Source organism: Lissotriton vulgaris, chromosome 11 (assembly GCF_964263255.1).
Source record: "Lissotriton vulgaris chromosome 11, aLisVul1.2, whole genome shotgun sequence".
Lineage (NCBI taxonomy): Eukaryota > Metazoa > Chordata > Amphibia > Caudata > Salamandridae > Lissotriton > Lissotriton vulgaris.
The window spans coordinates 1,077,442,848-1,077,463,895 of NC_141699.1; the positions used below are offsets into that span (position 1 = coordinate 1,077,442,848).

The 21,048-nt window shown below is 44.5% G+C and overlaps 1 protein-coding gene across 1 annotated transcript in view; it reads left to right on the plus strand.

The window, feature by feature from the left end:
- LOC147684154 (solute carrier family 12 member 9-like) overlaps positions 1-21,048 on the plus strand; it is a 582,177-nt gene that overhangs the window by 86,984 nt on the left and 474,145 nt on the right. Inside the window, exon 2 of the mRNA XM_086944548.1 lies at positions 19,593-19,727. Coding sequence (XP_086800674.1) covers positions 19,593-19,727 — 135 coding nt within the window. The remainder of the gene's footprint in view (positions 1-19,592; positions 19,728-21,048) is intronic.

Consider the following 21,048-nt stretch of genomic DNA (forward strand, 5'->3'; position numbering starts at 1 on the left):
ATTAAGGTATCTGCTGGAGTTGATGAGAATAGGCCTATCTACTTTAGCAATTTTTTTTATTTAACTGATAAAAATACAGGGGTCAATTCACAAACATTTTGAAAAAGGTTGGAAATCTACACATCGCAAGTTTCCTCTTGTTATTTGCATGTATACCCCACTTGTTGAGTTGCATAGCCCCCCAACACCCCTCCCAGCATGGTAGTTATTCAAACCCTTTCCTGCCGTGGAAACATATTAACTTTATGATCACATTTAAATGTGTTTTTATAGTGGAAAGACTCATACAAAGTGTTTGTGTACACCAACTACGTTGTGATTTTGAGGCCTTTACGAGTCGTCGGTAACCGTGGGCAGGCCAGAGAAGACTTGGGTAAGGGGCCTGGCTCTAGCAGCCAAAACGAGCTGAGCCATCACCCTCGCTCCATCTCGCTCTCTGCCTCGGCTTTCTCTTCCTTGCTCTTTCCATCCTTCGCTCTCTATGTCAGTTTCTCCCTCCTCGGTCCGTTTCTCTCTCTTTTCACCCCTCCTTCTATTTCTACCTCCTCGGTCTCTCCTTTTGTCTCTTTCTCTTCCTTGCTCTTTCCATCCTTCGCTCTCTTTGTCAGTTTCTCCCTCCTTGGTCCGTTTCTCTCTCTTTTCACCCCTCCTTCGTTTTCTACCTCCTCGGTCTCTCCTTTTGTCTCTTTCCCTTCCTTGCTCTTTCCATCCTTCGCTCTCTATGTCAGTTTCTCTCTCCTTAGTCTGTTTCTCTCTCTTTTCGCCCCCCTCGTTATCTCCCTCCTCCTCTGTCTCTCTTTTTGTCTCTTTCTCTTCCTTGCTCTTTCCATCCTTCGCTCTCTATGTCAGTTTCTTTCTCCTTAGTCTGCTACTCTCTCTTTTCGCCCCCCTCGTTATATCCCTCCTCCTCTGTCTCTCTTTTTGTCTCTTTCTCTTCCTTGCTCTTTCCATCCTTCGCTCTGTCAGTTTCTCTCTCCTTAGTCTGCTACTCTCTCTTTTTGCCCCCCTCGTTTTCTCCCTCCTCCTCTGTCTCTCTTTTTGTCTCTTTCTCTTCCGCACTCTCTCTCTCTTTGGCTCTAGAATGCTTCGCTGAGGCTCCTTTGCTCTGCCTTTCGCCCTCTCTTCTTAGTTTCTCCACCCAGCAGTAGCACCAGCTTCTCGGCTCTGCTTGCTTTTGGCTCGAGACTGCCAGAGAACCTCGAGCCGAACCAGAACAGGGCATCTGGGTCGAACCATCTAGCCCACATCTAGTTTTTGCATGTTCACCCCACCCACCCATCTCCCCTCAACCCCTCTCCCCTCCCCCAATCACCTCCCCTGCTGCAGCCCCTCTCAGGTGACTGTTCTGCCACTAACCCAGTTTCATATTCGGTTACAAAGGGTCAATTTAATGCCATTTATTTATGTTAAAAAAAAAACATAAATAAAAATAATGTCAAGAGCAATGCCAATCGCTCTAACTTTAACAAAGGCAAAACCATTGCATTGTAAATGCTTGTTCTTGTATCCTGGACAAAAAGCCAACACGTTTTATGCTGGCCCTCTTGGCTGTGTGCATTCTTAACAAGCTGCCAGGCTCACAAAAACTCTTTCTCTTAATGAATAAATGCTGGACCGGTGGCTCTGATTTGAGGCCTGTCTAAGCCTCCTCTTCAGTTGGGGTGGGGGTGTTGAAGCGCTAGGTGCTGTGTGGTGTTGTCCCGTGTTAGGCAACTGTTTCCTTTGGGCTTTTCTCTACTCTCGCTTCCCTTTCTGTCATATTTGAAACCGTAATCTGTAGCGGCGTCTAGTAGTTCCCTTTCTTGTGGCTGGGAAAAGTCTCAAGGTCACGTGACTCTTGGCAGCCTTTGCCGTTTGTCTCTGTGGAAACGTAAACGCCCTGAAGCTTCCTGCTCTGTGCTGTAGAGACCTCTATTTAATGATATCAGATCATTTTTGAGTGTTGACTAAGCCTGTCAGACTGGTTTGATCAGCACAGTCCTACATACGAGCTGCTGCTATTTTATTTATCGCTCCTGGCTATTACAAACAAACAAGTCTTTATAAAGCCAATAGTTTTTGTTTTTAGGTCGAGCATCAACGTGCATGCTCTGTGTGCAAGACCTGCTGTAATCACTCTAACCGGAGTGTCATCCCGCCTTCTGCTTGAATTGGTTCACCCCTGCGTCGCTTGTGTTTCCTGGCTTCTTATTGGTGGTGCTCATGACACTTCACTTCCGTTTTTTTAGTTCAGGAGCACCGGCCAACTACAGTTTCCTTACATTGTATTTGTTTCCTTTGGGTACTACTTGTTTAAGATTTAAATTTGCGCTAATGTTACCAACAGAGGGGCACCATGCTTAATCTTTTAGCAATGCGCCCCTCTCGTCTTTCTTTGCCGGAGTTGTGCTTTATATTTAGCATGGCACCAACTTGTTACTGTTTTTTTTATTATTACTATGGCACCCACTTCATTGGTCGCTAAGCGCATACGTTTTATTTTGTTACATGGCTGCCGCGCTTTGTTTTAACACAGTGCCCACTTGTATTTTAGGTACTAGTATTTATGTAGCTTAAGGCTGCGCTCAGAAAGGTACCGTCCCCGGAACTGCGAAGTGCAAAGGCACTTGTCCTCCTCTGTTCATTAGAAGCGTTTGCAGACCCTGAAAACCTGTGCACCAAGCTTTTCAAATTATTGTTATTACCATGGGCACGGAATCTGTCAAATTAGAAAGCGCCTTTAAATACCGTCTAAGTGCATGTATAATTGTGATTAAGACGGGGCACACAGTCAGAGATATCCACTCTGAAAGGGTACGAACAGACTACTAAGATATATCACCTTTGCACACACGTTTACTGTCTGTAACGTGCCGCACAGCATGCTAATTGTGCCAATTTTAACATTGATATCTTTCAGCACTAAGTCATGAAAGATGAAATTATGCTGAATTTGTAACAGTTAATTGAGGAAATGTGTATACTATATACCGCATCAATCTACATATTGTCCGCCGGTGCTTCCTGTGGCATTGTGTCTAGGACTCTCCCCAGTGAGAAACATAGAAACAGGAGTGGTCCTGAGTGTTTTCAGCCCTGGGCCCGCACTCACACACCTCTTAAAGGGCTGTGATTGATTGATAGGTTGGCTGACTGACTGAAAATGGAGGGCAGCAAGATGCAGGAGAAAGTTCTGAGGACCCACACAGAAACCATCTAAATCCTGTTTCCAGGCCACGCCCCTTATGACAATAGTCGCACCGAAATACAGTCGTCCACCTCTGTTGTCTTAAACCGCAATAAATTGTGCGGCATCCATCTAAATGATCCTAACTACATGTTTTACATTACCTAATGTATTACCGGACCGGACTAGCCATATTGGCTGCTCATATGCCACTGATTTCATGCAGACATTCATATATTATCCTGCTTGAAATGACATTTCAGAGCTAAATTAAGCACTCGCCTTAGCTTCGTGATTGGATTCATTTTGTAATTTCCTTTATTGAAATTCTACATTTTCAGACCTTAGACGCCAGGAATCCCTAATGGTCTGCGAGGCTTTGCAACTAAATTTAGCATGGATGCAATGGGTTTGCGGGCTACTTGTGCGTTTCTAGTTGAGGTCTTAGCGGCCTCTAAGCACACACTTCCTTCATTTGCTCAGCTCTCCATTAATAACCTACAGTGGTAAGGCAGGGGACACCAGGAATGTTTAGACACAATACGCACAATTGAGCAACATTGAGAACATGTTGTTCTTTGGAGAGAAGTATACTGCCAAAATCCAAGAAAAATTAGCATTATCAAAGCCACAATGTGTGGCTTATGAAAACAAGCATTTACAATGCAATGGTTTTGCCTTTGTTAAAGTTTGAGCTATTGGCAATACTCTTGACATTATTTTTATTTATGTTTTTTTTTAACATAAATAATTGGCATTGTCATTTGCAATGCCACTAGCTTTATCTTTCGCAAATGACACCCACAAACACCTACAGAGAGCCCCCCCAACACACACCCACACAGAGCCCCGCCCACACACTGCGAGCCCCCCCACACACAGCGAGCCCCCACACACTGCGAGCCCCCCCACACACACTGCGAGCCCCCCCACACACACTGCGAGCTCCCTCCACACACACTGCGAGCTCCCTCCACACACACTGCGAGCTCCCTCCACACACTGTGAGCCTTCTCCACACACTGCGAGCCTCCCCCACACACTGCGAGCCACCCCCACACACTGAGAGCCCCCCCACACACTGAGAGCCCCCCCACACACTGAGAGCCCCCCCACACACTGAGAGCCCCCCACACACTGAGAGCCCCCCACACACTGAGAGCCTCCCCCACACACTGAGAGCCCCTCTCCCACACACTGAGATCCCCTCCCAAACACACTGAGAGCCCCTCCCCCACACACCTAAAGCCCCCCCCACACACAGAGAGCCCCCCGCCCACACACACAGAGCCCCCCCCTTGTCTGGCAATGTACATCAGGCCCTCAGAGTTAATTGTGAAGAAAGACAAGGAGATAGAAATGGAGAGATGGAAATGAAGGGTAGGAAGAAGAGAGAGATGAAAAAGGAGAGAGGGGCAAAGAAAGGGCAATAGGAAAATAGAGAGTGCAAGAAAAGAAGGAGAGAGTTGGTGACTGAAAGAAGAGAGTGAGAGAAGGCAAAGAGAGAGGAAAGGCATGCGACAGAGTGCAAGAGAGAGAAGCATGATAGATAAGGAGGAGGAGAGAGGACGCATGAGAGAGATCAAGAGAGAGGGAAGGCAGGAAGAAAAGTAAGGGCAGAATGGAGTGAGAAGGCAGAAAACAGAAAGAGTAAAAGATAGAAAAAGAAGCCAAGATGAGGAGGGAGATGGAGAGAGGACGCTTGAGTAAGAACAGGAGAGAGAGAAAGCAGGAAGTAAAAGGAAGGTAGGAGGTAAGGCATAAGCAAGAAGGAGGGAGAGAGAGAGCAGATGGAAGATATCTCGTGCTAAGTATATATGCTCTGTTGTCCTTTTCCTTTTGTATTTGTTTGACGTATGCGTGTGACTTGTTTGTTTAATGCTGCTATGTGTATACTGTGTTTGTAAAATGTGTGATGTGTGTATTCTGTAATTAGTGAAACCCGTGTTTACGGGTGTTTTACTTGTGATCGGCTTGTGCATCGGTGGTGCTATGAATCTCTCTGTGGTGTGTGGGGACTCCGTGGCTGCGTTTGATACGTTCCGTACCGTGTTTAGCTCTTTCTGCTCATGAAGCAGACAGTGTTTGCAGATGTGGCTGCTCTTTTTATGACCCCTCCCAGCGCTGCCTGCCCTCTTTCCTGGCATCTCGTACGTGGGTGCCACCGCGGCCTCTGCGCTTTCCCAGAGCTCGGCTCCTCTGGCGCCCTCAGCAATAACAGCACGGGAAGTCGTTAGGGTGGGCAGAGACGGGGCGGGGCTTGGGCAATCGTTTCCATCTTTTGATTTATTGTACTCAAAGGTAAATTCAGTCTGATAGCTATGGGTGATAGTAGATTTGAGGCATTTGGCGGGGGTGAGGTGTGTGTGTTGGGGGGAGGAGGCGAGGGGGCAGGGAGGGAGTGCCTTAAAATAACGGGCCATTGACCCTGCTTAGTGCGTGAGAGATCGGTTTGTCAGGTCCAGTGAGGTCCTACAGTAGTGATGGCGCACGCAACATCAACGCGTATTGTATAGCACGAGAATCCCAGTTAGTAATCGCCAGGGGCAGGTAACATTTCCTACTTTCGGTAAATCTACAAAATAGCGCCGTATAACAATATAAATAATAATTACTTAAAACACATGCGCGGCATAACAAATGCAGGTAAGCACACATTTTTGCTATTCAGATTTTAAAATATTTTTAAAGGTTTAAGCTATAGTTTCAAACATACTAATCAAATTTAGAATGACGCAAATAATGCGCACGAGCACGCACACGTGCCCATGCCCTGAGGTCCTTGCCTCCCACCCATGCCACATTTTGTGGTGCTGGGATAAATGCCTTCTGAGCCCTCCTATAATTTTTGTGACAAAAACACATTTTTGCAGTAAGACGAAGCTCTATTTTTTCAGGCTGAAAATAATGACACACGTTTGATTCATAATGTAGCTGTAAACATTCTATAACAAAATCAGTGATCATATAGTGTTAGACGAAATTATGTTTTTTAAGGCGTGGTATACAACGGTACCTCAAGTAGAAATATGAAATAATATACGCAGCAACTTGAGCCTTCGGGGAAGTAAGTTTAAGGATGTTCTTTTTGGACTACGTCTGACGTGTGTTTGTGCTGAATGTGACCTAAATTACAGTTTAAGAACTACTCGGCCTACATTTTAGTGGTTATCTTTTTTCTCCGAGGTTTTTCTGCTTCTTTTGCAGGTACGTGTTCCACTGGACGCAACTGGATTACTCTGGTCAGAAAATGGGCGTAAAATGAACCCAGAAGACGACGCAGGCTGCTTCCTGCTCTCCACTCCTCCTCCTCCCGATGACACGGCGGAGGCTCGGCCGGCTGGGCCAATCCCAGCGCGGCCCTGGCTGTAGACGGACGGCTGCTTCCTTCGGCAGGAAGGCGGGTGTCGGCTCAATGCAGACCCAGATTCGGGGGCGTTCCTGAGAACAGGCTTTCGGCTGACGTAGCCAAAAGCCAAAAATTCTCGGGAACGCCCCCGAATCTGGTCCGGCATTGACGGACAGGCCCGTCTTCCAATGGCTAGCCTCCATTTATGTGGCTAGCCAATGGAAGACGGGGCCGTTCCTGTCTCCCCTACTATAACCATTAGGTTTTTCGCCTGCGCGAAAAAGATGCACAGCGCGCATCTTTCGCCAGGCAAAACCTAAAAAAGTGCCTGGATGCTTTCATCCGTGCAGTCATGCACTCTAACTTGTCGTCCATGCCCTTAGTCACTCATACACATGTTCATTGACCCATTGGTTCATTCATGCATTAACACACTTGAACATCTACAATACCCCAAGCATACAAATATAAATTAATGGAGAGTTATAATGATTTATGGGCTATACTTATTGGTTTCCTGCTAGATCGTGAGGGGTGTGAGAGTGCTTTCGTTAGTATGTGTCTACTTGTCTGTGAGGGCTTTTAGCTCGCTAGTATTGTGTGAGACTGCTGCTCTGTGAGGGGTGTGAGTGCTGACATAAGTTTGGCGCTGGTAGTCTGTGAGGGGTGTGAAAGTGCTTCTGATAGGGCGTGACTACTTGTCTGTGAGGGTTGTAAGAGGGCTATTATTTTGTGAGACTCCTATTCTGTGAGGGGCGTGAGTGCTGCTGGTAGTGTGTGACTGCCAGTATGCCAGGCGGTGTATGACTCCTAGACTGCGAGGGGTGGAAGAGTGCTTCTGGTAATGCATCAGTCATATCATTTGTACTACTTACCCGTGAGGTTCTCAAGGCGCTGGGGGGTGGGGGATGCTGCCGCTGCTCAAAGAGCCAGGTCTTGAGGAGTCTTCTAAAGGTCAGCAGGTCTTGGGTCTGCCGTAGGTGGATGGGGAGGGTGTTCCAGGTCTTGGCGGCGAAGTGGGAGAACGATCTGCAGTCGGAGGTCGCTCTTCCGATGCGGAGGACTGTGGTGAGGGCGAGGTCTGCGGAGCGGAGCTGGTGGGTGGGGGTGTAGAAGCTGAGTCGTCTGTTGAGGTACGCTGGTCCGGTGCATGACTGCTACTCTATAGGAAATGTGAGGCCTTTCAGTGGTGTGAGACTGCTCCTCTGGGCTGAGTGAGTGTGACTGGCAGTCTGAGCGGTTGTCGGAACAATGTTACTAATAGCCTGTGAGGGGTGGAAGAGTGCTTTGGTTTTTTTGTTGTTTTTTTTTTACAGAGTTTTATATAGCGCGAACTTGACCCGAATCGGGTATCAGAGCGCTTTACATAGCACCAGTTGAGTTACATGAGGACACATTCATTTTTTGTTTGGCACAGGGAGATTAAGTGATTTGCCCAGAATCACAGGATGTTCATTGCCGAGACTCTAACCCAGTTCCCCAGATTCGAGGTCGACCGCCCTAGCCTTTCGGCCAACTCCTCACCCCTTTTGTTGTTTCTGAAGTGTGCTGTGTGAGGAGTGGACGGGGCTTCTTGTGGTGTGTGACTGCTTGTCTTTTACGGATGTGAGAGGCCTGGCTGTATTCAGGGTGCATTCATTTCCCACCATTAGTGCTTTTACAGTTTCCCTCACATTTTTGGAGAGACCCTAATTAAAGACAGACAATGCACTTTTTTAACGAAGGGAAAATCTAATTCTTGAAATGACGCTTCAGCAATCAGTCCTTTTCCTCCACTTATGTGAGCCTGGGTGGTCAGCTTCCCTGATGAGAGTGCCACAAGATTGGATGGGGCATTAATGACCAATGCTTCCTATTTATTTACTTTAGATGGCCTTTGAAAGTGATGGATGGCAGGCCACGCCCACTCAAACTCCTGCATGTACCCCTGCCCCCTACGTTATGTGCACAAATGCTTTTGCCTCCTGCATCCCAAAGGATCAGTTACCAGGGCTCGAGTCGGGGTACCACGCGGGTGGACGGCGTCCCCCCACTTATTTTACCAGGAGCACGATAACTGGAGCAAATGGAGCCACACATTCACTCTTCGGCCTCACTATAAAAATAGCGATTCCTACACATTCCTTAATTGCGATTCGCGAATAAGGAATGGCTTCCCATTAATTCATATGGCCTCCAGACCCATAGGAATGAATGGTAAATTGCATGCGCAATTTGCGAATACAAATAGGTACTCGCAAATTGCGCATGCAATTTCAAGGGTGCAAGGGTGTCAAAAGGACACCCTGTTGCACCCCTGAAATTGATCTGTGCACAAATGTTGCGCACACACATGTCCTTAGGACATGTGTGTGTGTAACCTACAACTTTGAAAAATTCGCTATAGTGCATTTTTCAAAGTTTTAGCAAGTTACCATGAAGTTCAACTTCATGGTAATTTGCGACCCCTAGTAGCGAAATCGCTACTTCAAAGTGGTTCTTGCATTGCATTTAAGAAATCGCAAAATGCGATTCCTTAAATGTAATCGCGATTTGAAAACTCGCAATTAATTGCGAATTCTCAAATTGCGAGGGCCTTGACCCTTGATGCATCGCAAAAGCTAATATTGCGATCGCAAACGGCCGATTTGTGTGAATCGCACCTTTTGCGATCGCAAAAAGCTTTGATGCATATGCCTGATGGAATCCACATTCATGCCCGAGGTATGGAACCCTCATTCATGCCAGAGATGTAGAATCCACATGCTGGACAGAGGTATGGAATTTGCATTCATGCCAGAGGTGTGGAATTTGCATTCATGCCAGAGGTATGGAATTCGCATTCATGCAGAGGTATGGAATCTGCATTGATCTCAGAGATATGGAATCCGCATTCATGCCAGAGGTATGGAATCCGCATTCATCTCAGAGATATGGAACCCGCATTCATGCCAGAGGTATGGAATCCGCATTCACGTCAGTGGTCTGGAATCCGCATTAATGCCAGAGGTATAGAATCTGCATTCACGCCAGAGGTATGGAGTCCACGTGCATACCAGAGGTATGGAATTTGCGTTTATGCCACAGGTATGGAATCCACATTCTTGCCGGAGGTATGGAATAAAAGAGTATCTGATACCTGTTTATCTACTGCCTAGACATTCTGCTCCCCAAATATAGCCAGAATTTGTTCAACCCTACTTATGATGTTGCCTGCGATATTTCGTCCACATCACGACAATCTTGTGCTCTTAGCCCTCCTTTCATCCAGGAAGCCTGGAGCAGTAGCCAGAACATTGCTCTGGTTGGCTTGGCAAATGAACATTGCAGGTGACACGTTGTTTGATTGGCACATATTTTTTTCCAAAAGCGCCCGGTTTGCCATCCATCCTGTGCCTTCAGGGCCAATAATTAATGCTAGATCTCTACAGCATCAGCTAGACATGGTGCTCTACCGTGAGCTGATGTTTCCACAGTGCTTGAAAGAGCTGAAGATCCAGGGAAGGCCAGCCTGTGAGAGAGGCAGCTGATCTCTCCAGAGACAGGAGGAGCTGCCCTGAAAGACCCCACAAGCATTTGCAATGCAATAGGACTCAAGTTACTGATAGTTTCAGCTATTAGCGTTGCAAATAATAATGTTTGTTAATTATATTTATTTTTTAAATATCCCAGCAGTAGCATAAGCAACGGTGCATTATCTTATATGGCTAATTGAGGTTTCTTTAAAATTCCACAGTGACACCTGGTAAGTGCCTGCGGTACTGCACCCGTTGCTTGCTTTGTGGATTTTATTTTATTACTTATGATACTGCTGGGAATTTTGTTAACCAAAAAAACATTGGTATTTGCAACGTCAATAGATCAAACTTTCAGTAATGTGAGACCTGTTGCATTGCAAATGCTTGTTATATATAGTATATGCACACAGTGGCACAAGCTCATGCACATATATGTCTTGGATGCAGAGGGAGTTACATACCTACAGGCATCTAAGTATATACACGCAGGCCGACTCGTGAAGCAAGACATGCTTACAAAAGTCCCAGGTAATTATTGGTACTTATGTAAACAGATCACTAGACATCCAGCCCTGCAAACATGTGTCCTAGAATGTAGATCAACTGAGACATGGGCACAGACACACATACACACACACGCACATACACACATGCAGGCACACACAGGTGGTCAAATTCACCGATAGACAGAGGGACAGATGCAGCTTTGAGGACCTCCATGAAGTTCCTCATACCTGCAGTGCAACTAACTGTGTGGGAGGTGGAGTTCATTGGGGTCGCAGGTAGGGGTGGGCAGAATGTTTCATTCCATCCATGGAATAAGTTGAATTTTGGTCACTCTGTGTTACTCTTTAACATTGGCATCTGGCAAAATTCCAACCAATTGCTGCCTGGCAGAACTTTTTTCCTGCGAGCCACCATAAAGTCTAAGCTAGCCAGCGCAAGTGAGATTTGGCCTCCCCCAGCATAATTTTCATACACAGGCAGTTGCGTCTGGTACGCCGTCGACCAGAGCATTGCGCCTGTATAGATTTTATGTGAGGACGGCATGGACAGTTTAAAGTCTGCTTCAAGCTGAATAGCTTTCAGTTTGCACAGCATGAGCTGGTGTTTGGCGGATTTGGTGGTCTCTATACATATCTGTAATGCTTTTTAATGTAGTAGCACATTCACAAAAAACTGAGAACATTGATGTGTTTTGCAGATTGTAGTGCCTTTCAGCAGGTTTTTTTGGGAAGACCATCAGTGTTTTTTCGAATATGAGAGATAAGGAAGAGCTAAAATGCAGGCCTGGTCATAAAATTCCACTTGGCTCGTGGAGTTTGCAGAGTATTTTTTCACTCCACGTAGAGTGCAGAGTTCTGATGCGGAACACAGTTTTTTCCTCCCACGTGCTCCTAATGTTAAGTTGATGAGTGCAAGTAAGAAAAATCTTACTCCAGACCACCTTCTTGCAAGATTCCGCAACACAGGCGGCCGCGGATGGCCGCTACTGCTCACGTTGATAAACCTTCCGTTCGCGCTGAGGAAGCTTCTGCTTGAGTAGAACATCTGCTCGAGGGGCAGAAAGAAGCAGCGCCCTCTTGCGCTGCGCATGGTGCCGTTTGTGTTGATTTTCCAGCGCGTACAAATGTCCAGTGCTAAAAATCAGTGCAAACAGACCCCCCCTAACGCACTCGCCGCTTGCGTAACTCCGCGTACTGCAGCAGAGTTTTTGGTCACTTTGCAGAGTTCTGCGTAGAGGAACTCTGTGAATCACGCCTACTAAAATGCACAATGATGCTATTAATGGTTTGTTTGTTCACAGAATATATTTGAAGGCAGCAGAGTATTTCCTCTGACCATGAACAATCCTATACGGTAAAGACCTTGCAAAGAGGCTAGCATTGTGTGAAACAGAAAGAGGAACTCTGGGAAGGTGCCATTTTATGTGGAAAGAATGCAGAACAGACAGAGGAACTCTGTGAATGTGTCATTGGCGGTAGAGAGAAAGTAAAATAGAAGAACTCTGGCAAGCTCCCAGTTTGGGTGGAAACAAATCCAAATCAAATTCCTTAATTTTATAGCAAAGTCTTCTGTATTATATTACTGGAACCCAATCTAGGCTAGGGAGGAAACCGCGAGTGCATTTACCATTCAAAGATGTTATTATCTCTTTTAGGTGAGTGATTGTGGCTTGCTGTGCTGGAGGCGCAACTAAAGCCAAATCTCGGGGGGGCTGGTTCGTTTAACAATATGCAGAGTGGAGATGCAGGGGCTCTAAGAAGGGGTGAAACATAAAAAAAGCCTCGTTAGCAAGTAAATGGTCTTTTAAAGACCTGTGAAGTACTGGTGCGGCTGTGTGTGTGCCCGGGAAGCTGTCTCAGCCCGGGCTGACACACACAATGGGGGGGGGGGGGGGGGCAGCTAGAGGCCAGTTTGCCCCACTGTTCATCTGCACCTCAAGCTTCCACTCTCCAGGGTCACAATTACAAACTTTTGCAACCCACCTATCTTGAATGGACATGAGTTGAGCAATATTTTAATGTATCATGTGTAGCGCACTGTCATTTACACAAAGGACACCTTCCATTGTAATGACCACTAAATTAGTACAGGCATATGGTTTTACTGATAAAACTATTTTGTACACATCTAATGTGTGGAAATCTGTATTCCGTAAAAATGTTTCCTTTGTGCATCACAAACTAAAACGTCTTGATTTGTTTTGATCTTAATAGTTTCCATCACACTTTAGAATTATTTAAAAAGTGCTTGATTTTTACTTTTCTAAATGCTGAATGTGCACAGTTTATTTATAGGTATTCACGTTTTGTTGTATGTTACAAAAATGGCATCCTGCTACCTTTCCTTTCACATAAGTCACTTTACATTTCCTTCCCTCACTGTCAAGTGAGAAGAGTTTCTAACACCAATCCAAATGTTTAAAATATAAGCAGAAATTTGTCAGAAGAATTAGTCTGACATTTGACCTCTGTCTTTGAAAAAGTCTTGTAATAAGGGAAATACAGGATTTTAAAGACATCTTTATTTATTGCTTGGACTTTAGCGACCCACCGCTGTGTCTCGACCCACAGTTTAGGAAGCAGTGGTCTAGAAGGTGTTTACTGCAAACGTGGAAGAGTTATGACATCTAGCGGTCAGATAAGGCACTGCTGCTCAACGGAGGCACCAAGAGATAAAAGTCTTATGTTGACTGTGAAGGCGAGCATATTTATGGGAGCTAGACAGCAAAAAACTAAAAATCTCAGGGTATGCACACATATTACACTAAAAATAGCAAGCAATGTTGTTAGACATAGCCTGGAGTATAGGAAGCTAACACTGTAAGAAGACATTTTAAGTTAAAACATTTTCCTTCGCTAAATGATTGCTCCACTGTCACCCTTGGAAGTTACTTTGTGAGGTAATGATGCCCCGGAACACCCACGCCCCAGCCATATGAGCATTTTACTCACGCATAGAACATTCTGTTGTACTGGTGCACTTTTAATTGTGAATAAATCCATTTAAGTGTTTAAATTACACTTTGTGATTCAAAATCACTGACATTAATGTTCACTCTTAGATTGTGCTATTTGCTCACCTGCGCGCCCCCGAGGTGTAATAATGCCTTCTTGAATTGTACCCAACATCTTATAGGATGTGCGAGGATACTTTTAATTTTTCATTGTGTGCTAAGGAAGTGGTTCATAAAAATCAACAAATGGACGACACCCAGTAAAACATGCGGCAGGTGCAATCTTTCTTGTGTCACATACATAAGGACTCAAATATTTTTTTTTGTCATGGGGATCACGGGTCGATTGATGTCACTTCTTGTGACATCTTCCGGGGTTAAAGGGTGATGTAATTTCCCACACACTTATGATTGGAGTCAAATCACACCATTGAGAATTTCACTATATATGTTAAGTGGCTTCTAATGCATTTGTATTTTTCCCAGAAATGTTGATACGGCCGGGAGCTGTAATTTTGCATTACACCAATGGGTGCGGTAGTACTGCATTACCGCATAGACCAATAAGAATGGGAATCAATTGAGGTAGTCGGTGTTTGCACACACGTTTCTGCATTTCTGCCAATATTTTCGGCCATTTTTTGATTGAGGTACAGTTTGATTCGTCATATCTCCCAGAATGCATTTATGTAGCGGATTTACCCCCTTTCTTGTAATACCAATAACTCGAGTTACAGGCAGAAGCGGTATTACAATGTAATGAGGTCACGAATGCTCCTGGTCTTACTTCCTCTCTTGGTGATTCCCACACTTCTAACCACTCCATCCTGTTGCCTCGTCTGGTGGAAGTGGCCAGGGTGTCAGAATCAGTTGGCTGCTTGCGCCATCTTTAACCATTAGGACCTTGTGAGTAGCTTTCTGAGGTTTTGTGTCTTGTCATCTCTATTTTGTCCCCCAGGGGTACTGCCTCTCGCCTTTATTGCTTAACATTTCAGTTCTGCTACTTCACAACTTTTGTCAGTCTGTTTCAAAATATTTATTACAGTGTTCAGAGGTGGATAACCTACACTCCTTTCACTTCAATGATATAGATTTTTGTTGTTGTAATATCTTTATTACTTTGAGAGAAGAAATATGAACAATTAAAGTACCATAATAAGCAATACAACCAAAAAGAGAGTTACACAATAAATAAATAGATAAATAAGCATTCATCAGTATAGATATAATCAATGTCATATATATCACCAACATATCAATTAATATGGTGGAAAAAGCAATAAAGTAAATCAATCAGCAAGATAAAGAGAGAAAGGAAGAAACAAAAAACCAGAGAAGACATTATGTTAAGTGAAATTCCTGAAAATACTCTACTAAGCCAGTTTGCGTAATTATTCATTAAAAAAATGACATGGGAAGAACAGAAAACCAGAGGCAGCGGTTCACGGTGCTGTGTAAATGCATCTTTGGTCCAACAATTGACACAAAGGCGAATTTCACACTAAAATTCAAAGTGACAAATGTGCATTTTTATGAACATTTGCATATTTTTGCATAATTGTGCAAAAGCAAATTACATTAATTTTGCACCCAACAATTTTTAGGTCGAGCCTAGGCATTGCTTTAGAAATGCTTGCTGGTGAGATATTTAGTGGGGCTTTCAAAAATGCACCCAAAGTGCGGATCAGGTACAGTGCATGTGAGTACAACCACGTGCATTGTGCACAGCTCACATTTGCCACCAGACACTTCCTGTGCGCGCGCTGCGCTCCGCCTCTGCTGCCACTTCAGCTCAACAGGCTGCACACCCCCTCACCCCCCGCTCGCCAATGTCCCTCCCACCCTTCCTTTGATCTCACCGCAAGTTCTTACAGGCTAATGGCCCTTCCCCTCCCCCAGCAAAGAGCGCGCATCGCTTGTTTACTCTCCTCCCAATTTGTCTTACTGGCTCGCGTTCTTTCTCCCTTTCGCTCTCTTCGTCTCTGCCTCCTATTTCTCCTCTTTTCTTTCATCATCGTCGTTATTTCCGCCTCCATATCCCCCTTTCTCTTCTTGTTTTCTTTCTAGTTTCCAGCGTCTCCTTTCATGCCACATAATTACACTGCACTCAATGCAACATACACTCCAAATACCACTCAGTGCCACATAGTTACATGCCACATAATTACACTGCACTCAATGCAAAATACACTCCAAATACCACTGTGCCCATAATTACACACCACAAAATTACAGTCTACTGAATGCAACACACACTCCACACAGTACCACTCAGTGCCACATAATTTTATGCTACATAATTACACTGCACTCAATGCAACATACACTCCACACAATACCACTCAGTGCCACATAATTACACGCCACATAATTACACTCTACTGAATAAAACATACAATCCAGACAATACCACTCAGTGCCACATAATTATATGCTACATAATTACACTGCGCTCAACGCAACATACGCTCCAAATACCACTCAGTGCCACAAATTACACACCACATAATTACACTGCATTCCATGCAACATACACTCCAAATACCACTCAGTGCCACATAATTACACTGCACTCAATGCAACATACACTCCAAATACCACTCAGTGCCACAGTTACATGCTACATAATTACACTGCACTCAATGCAACATACACTCCAAATACCACTCAGTGCCCAAAATTACATGCCACATAATTACACTCTACTGAATGCAACACACACTCCACACAATACCACTCAGTGCCACATAATAACACGCCACATAATTACACTGCATTCAATGCAACATATACTCCAAATACCACTCAGTGCCACATAGTTACATTCTACATAATTACACTGCACTCAATGCAACATACACTCCAAATACCATTCAGTGCCACATAATAACACGCCATATAATTATACTGCACTCAATGCAACAAACACTCCAAATAAAACACACACTGCCACATAATTACACGCCACATAATTAGACTGCACTCAATGCAACATACACTCCAAATACCACTCAGTGCCACATAATTACCCACCACATAATTACTCTGCACTCAATGCAACACACACTCCAAATACCACCGAGTGACACACAATTAAACACCACATAATTACACTGCACTCAATGCAACATACACTCCAAATCCCACTCAGTGCCACATAATTACACGCCACATAATTACACAGCTATCACTGCAACATGCACTCAAAATACCACTCAGTACCACATAATTACACACCACACAATTACACTCTACTGAATACAACATACACTCCACACAATACCACTCAGTGCCACATAATTATATGCTACATAATTACACTGCTCTCAACGCAACATACACTCCAAATACCACTCTGTGCCACATAAATACACACCACATAATTACCCTCTACTGAATGCAACACTCACACCTCACAATACCACTCAGTGCCACATAATTATCTGCTACATAATTACAATGCAACTTACACTCCAATCAATAACACTCAGTGCCACATAATTACACGCCACACAATTACACTCTACTGAATACAACATACACTCCTCATAATACCCCTCAGTGCCACATAATTATATGCTACATAATTACACTGCGCTCAACGCAACATACACTCCAAATACTACTCAGTGCCACATAATTATATGCTACATATCTACACTGCGCTCAACACAACATACACTCCAAATACCACTCAGTGCCACATAATTACACACCACATAATTACAATATCTGTCTTTCTATCGCCCTCACTCTATCTATCTATCTATCTATCTATCTATCTATCTATCTATCTATCTATCTATCTATCTATCTATCTATCTATCTATCTATCTATCTATCTATCTATCTATCTATCTATCTGTGGTGTATGGTGTTATGTGTTTCCTTTTGGTACTTTTAGGGAGCTCCTCTCCCAGTATCACGTGGCTGTCCCAGGTGCTGAACTGGGGCCATGAAATGTTCGACCTTTACTGAAACAAGAAACATGTGAGCCAGACAAGCATTGACAAAGTTAATAGGTTTTTGCTTTTGATGTTGTGATGCTTCAGTGGAGAAGTGTGGCTCAAAGGTTAGAGCGGCAGACCCTGATGCAGAGGTCTAGCCCGGGACCAGGGTTCAATTCCCCGCCTCGGCATGTCTTGGGCTCAATTTCCTCAGACCTGATAATTCTCGCCTTGTGTCTGTTCCAATCATGGAGTCCCACTCTGCAACTCTGGGCAATAGCTTGCTTAATCTCCACAACAGCCCCAACAACGCTAGGATGCCTGGCTTCATCTTGGGGGTGCCCAGGAGTGGGCACCTCACAGGGGAAGGCCAGGAAGGGTTCCTCAGCGGTATTCGTACAAGCGCCGAGAGGCCTCCGGGTAGTCGTGCACTATACAAGTACCTCTACATTTACATTTGCATCAGTATGTTTTGGAATGAAGCTCTGTTAAGCGATCAGTTGTAATTAGGTTTTCTTTGGCCAGATGGGCAGTGTATCGTGGTGTGTTGTTGATAATTGTTTAATATTGACATTTATCTGTGTTTCTGTGTATTTCTATTTAAAACAATCATACAGTGTTAATACATGATGTGCATAGGTGAAGTGTGCATAATGCACACTTTAGACCGAGCCAGAGACACCACTGACAGAGCTAAAGATGGCAAACTTGTCTCACCACCAGTGCAAAGTGCAATCCTTCCCATTGACCCGTTGCGACACGCACTATTTGCTTGTAATTTATCCATCTTCCAGAGTGCCTCCTTGCCTCTTTTTTTCTCATCCACTGTGCTTTCAGTTGGCAGGTGCCCCCGGGCACCTATTTAACTTTAAAGGGTGAACTTCTTGGCATGGGAGCAATGCTTACTTTTAATGGGACGACACCAACACTCCTCAGCAGGGTTGCAATACCTTTAATGGGAGAGTACCAGCACTTCTTCACACAGGCCCAATACGTTTAATGGGAGGGTAGCAGCACTTCTCAGCAGAGGTAAAATACTTTTAATGAGAAAGGACAAATACTTCTCAGCAGCAGTGCAATACTTTTAATGGGAGGGCGCTGCCACCTCTTAGGGGGGTGCAATACTCTTGATGGGACAGAACAAACATTTCTATGCAGGGCTGGAATTGGCCAGATGCCATGCCCAGCGGGTACCAGCACGCGACTGGGCACTGTGAGAGAGGCCCTGTTTCCAGTCCCAGCTGGACACGACTGAAGGCTGTGGGGCAGCAGGGCTGAATAGACACTACATGTCTGCATACCCTAGGTTGACATGGAAACGTGCTCATACTGTACGGTGACCCTTGCCATGCACACTGGTAGCGCCTCAGTGGAGTTGCCGTACGCAGAATTGGTCAGTACGCACTTTCCGTTGGGACTGGAAACCTTCTGCACCTACCACGAGGATATGTACATGATGCACAAACCGCTGCATATTTTAGTGCACTGTGGCCCTACAGTAAGAGCTCGGAGTTGGGGAATAGGACTCCAGAAATCTAGGCTAAAAAGAAAACAATTAAAACAAATGAAACCTAAAAAATACAATGCATGAAAAAGTATCGACCTACAAAAAAGTAAACATGCTTCTAAACCCACTGTCAAACATGCATCCCCAAACATGCTACGACACTTGTTAGAACATCACTTCTCCTGGATAGACTGGCCTTTTAAACCACAGCTACGATTGGTGGACTCTGCTTGGAAATACTTGGTCTTTATTTTTGTTGTCTTCTTTTTAATTTTTTTGTTGTTGTATGGTGACTTGTGCTTTTGCATGGGGGCAGTGCATGATGGTGCGGTGTTGGGCATCAGAGTTGCAAAAAGAGAGGATAGACCACGAGCCAACATTTGCAGTTGTGTGCAAACTCAAAATGTTTTAGGCGAAGGGATCAGGGAGTTAGAAATCACTGCAAGAAATGGTCCACTACAGTGATACTAAGGGTCTTGAATGTCTCTAAATCTATGTTTCATTTCATCTGTGCTGCTCATTGTGGCACATTGTATCCCGGGTGGGATTCCGGGTGTTACTGAGATCCACCGTATTAATGATCCAACCACATTGATGAAGAGGAAGATGGTGAGAAGTTAGAGGTGAGCTGCTAATGCTTTGTGTCTTTTTCCTCTCTTCTGGTAGGTTTCGCAGTGGGCCAGGCTGGCTTGTACGAGACTGTGGCCATGTTTGTCGTTGCATATATCATCATCATCATGACGGTGCTGGCGGTCTGCGCCATCTCGACCAACGGCGCCTTGGATGCTGGGGGAGCCTATTGTATCCTTTGTTGCCATGTGTGCTATCAATGTACAGGCACACATGATGTGCCCAACACCGTTCAGAATAAGGACAACACATGGGCATTGCCGGATTGCGAGCCATATTGCGGGGTGGCGGGGGGGGGGGGGGGGGACTTACCACTGCTGCGTGTAGCCTCAAGGAACATCAGGATTACTTCTTTCCATCCACTCTACTGCACTTTTCTTGTCTTTATCTATTGGGTCTATGAAATCTGAAATAATTACTCCATTGACATATAAATTATTATTTTTTGCATTTAATTGACTTTTTCTTAGGTTGGACCCTAACAACATATTTATTTTACAAAATACCTCTCGCCATTCACTCTCTCTTATAGAGATTTATTTTCCCTTTTTAAATCCCTGGAAAGGAATATACTGACCTTGTAGCACAGAGTCACTTTTTAGAGGATGACAATCGATGTCGTGGCACGTGAAGCGGACATGTTGGTTGCATCACTGGCGGTGAAAGGTCACTCAGAAGTTCCACCTAAAAAAGTATTGCTTTCTGAGTGTGATTCATCAAGACCACAGTCACCCATCAATGGCGCTTTTCTTTGTTCTTTATACCATTAATCTGAAGAAATGGTTGGGATGTTAGAGGCTCTGCCCTAAAACAAGCATAGGTGTAGATATATACTTTTTTATAAACAGAACTTCCTCTAGATCCCTAATATAAACCCAGGCTCTAACCTACGCCCCTAACACCACCTGGACATCTCCTAGCTATGTCCGCTTATCTTTCCCTGTGGTGATGCATTGTGTTCTCTCCGTTAACTCACAGTACGTCTTTACTCAAAGGAGTGGCTCATGCAAGCTTTTATGTACTTCTTAAAAGTAATCTGCAAACATATTTTATTTCCCTTTCACAAAGTTAGTTTATTTTCAAGTAAACAGTTGTGTGTTCCCTAGTTCTATGCAGTGCATGTCTGGTCTATGAACTTTGTTTGATGCTTTTTAGAAGGTCTACTAGCTCTTTTTTTGCAATGCAATAACCCTTTTCAAGATTTCACCTTACAATGGAAAATTGGTTAAAGGTCCATTGTCACTTCCGAAATGTATATGAAAACCACTTCAATAATTCAGTTTGATGGTTTTTCAAAATCCCAACTGGATTTTGGTGGTTTAACCTTTGTGGCTTGACTCAAAACCCATTCCGTCTCATTGAGGTAGCTGGGACCTGTAAGGCAATTAAAAAAGACTTGGCCCATGAATAACCGTGAATATTCACTCGTAGAACACATGCACCTTCAGCAGAAGTCTTTAAACAGCAAGTTAAGTTTAGTTAACTGTAAGTT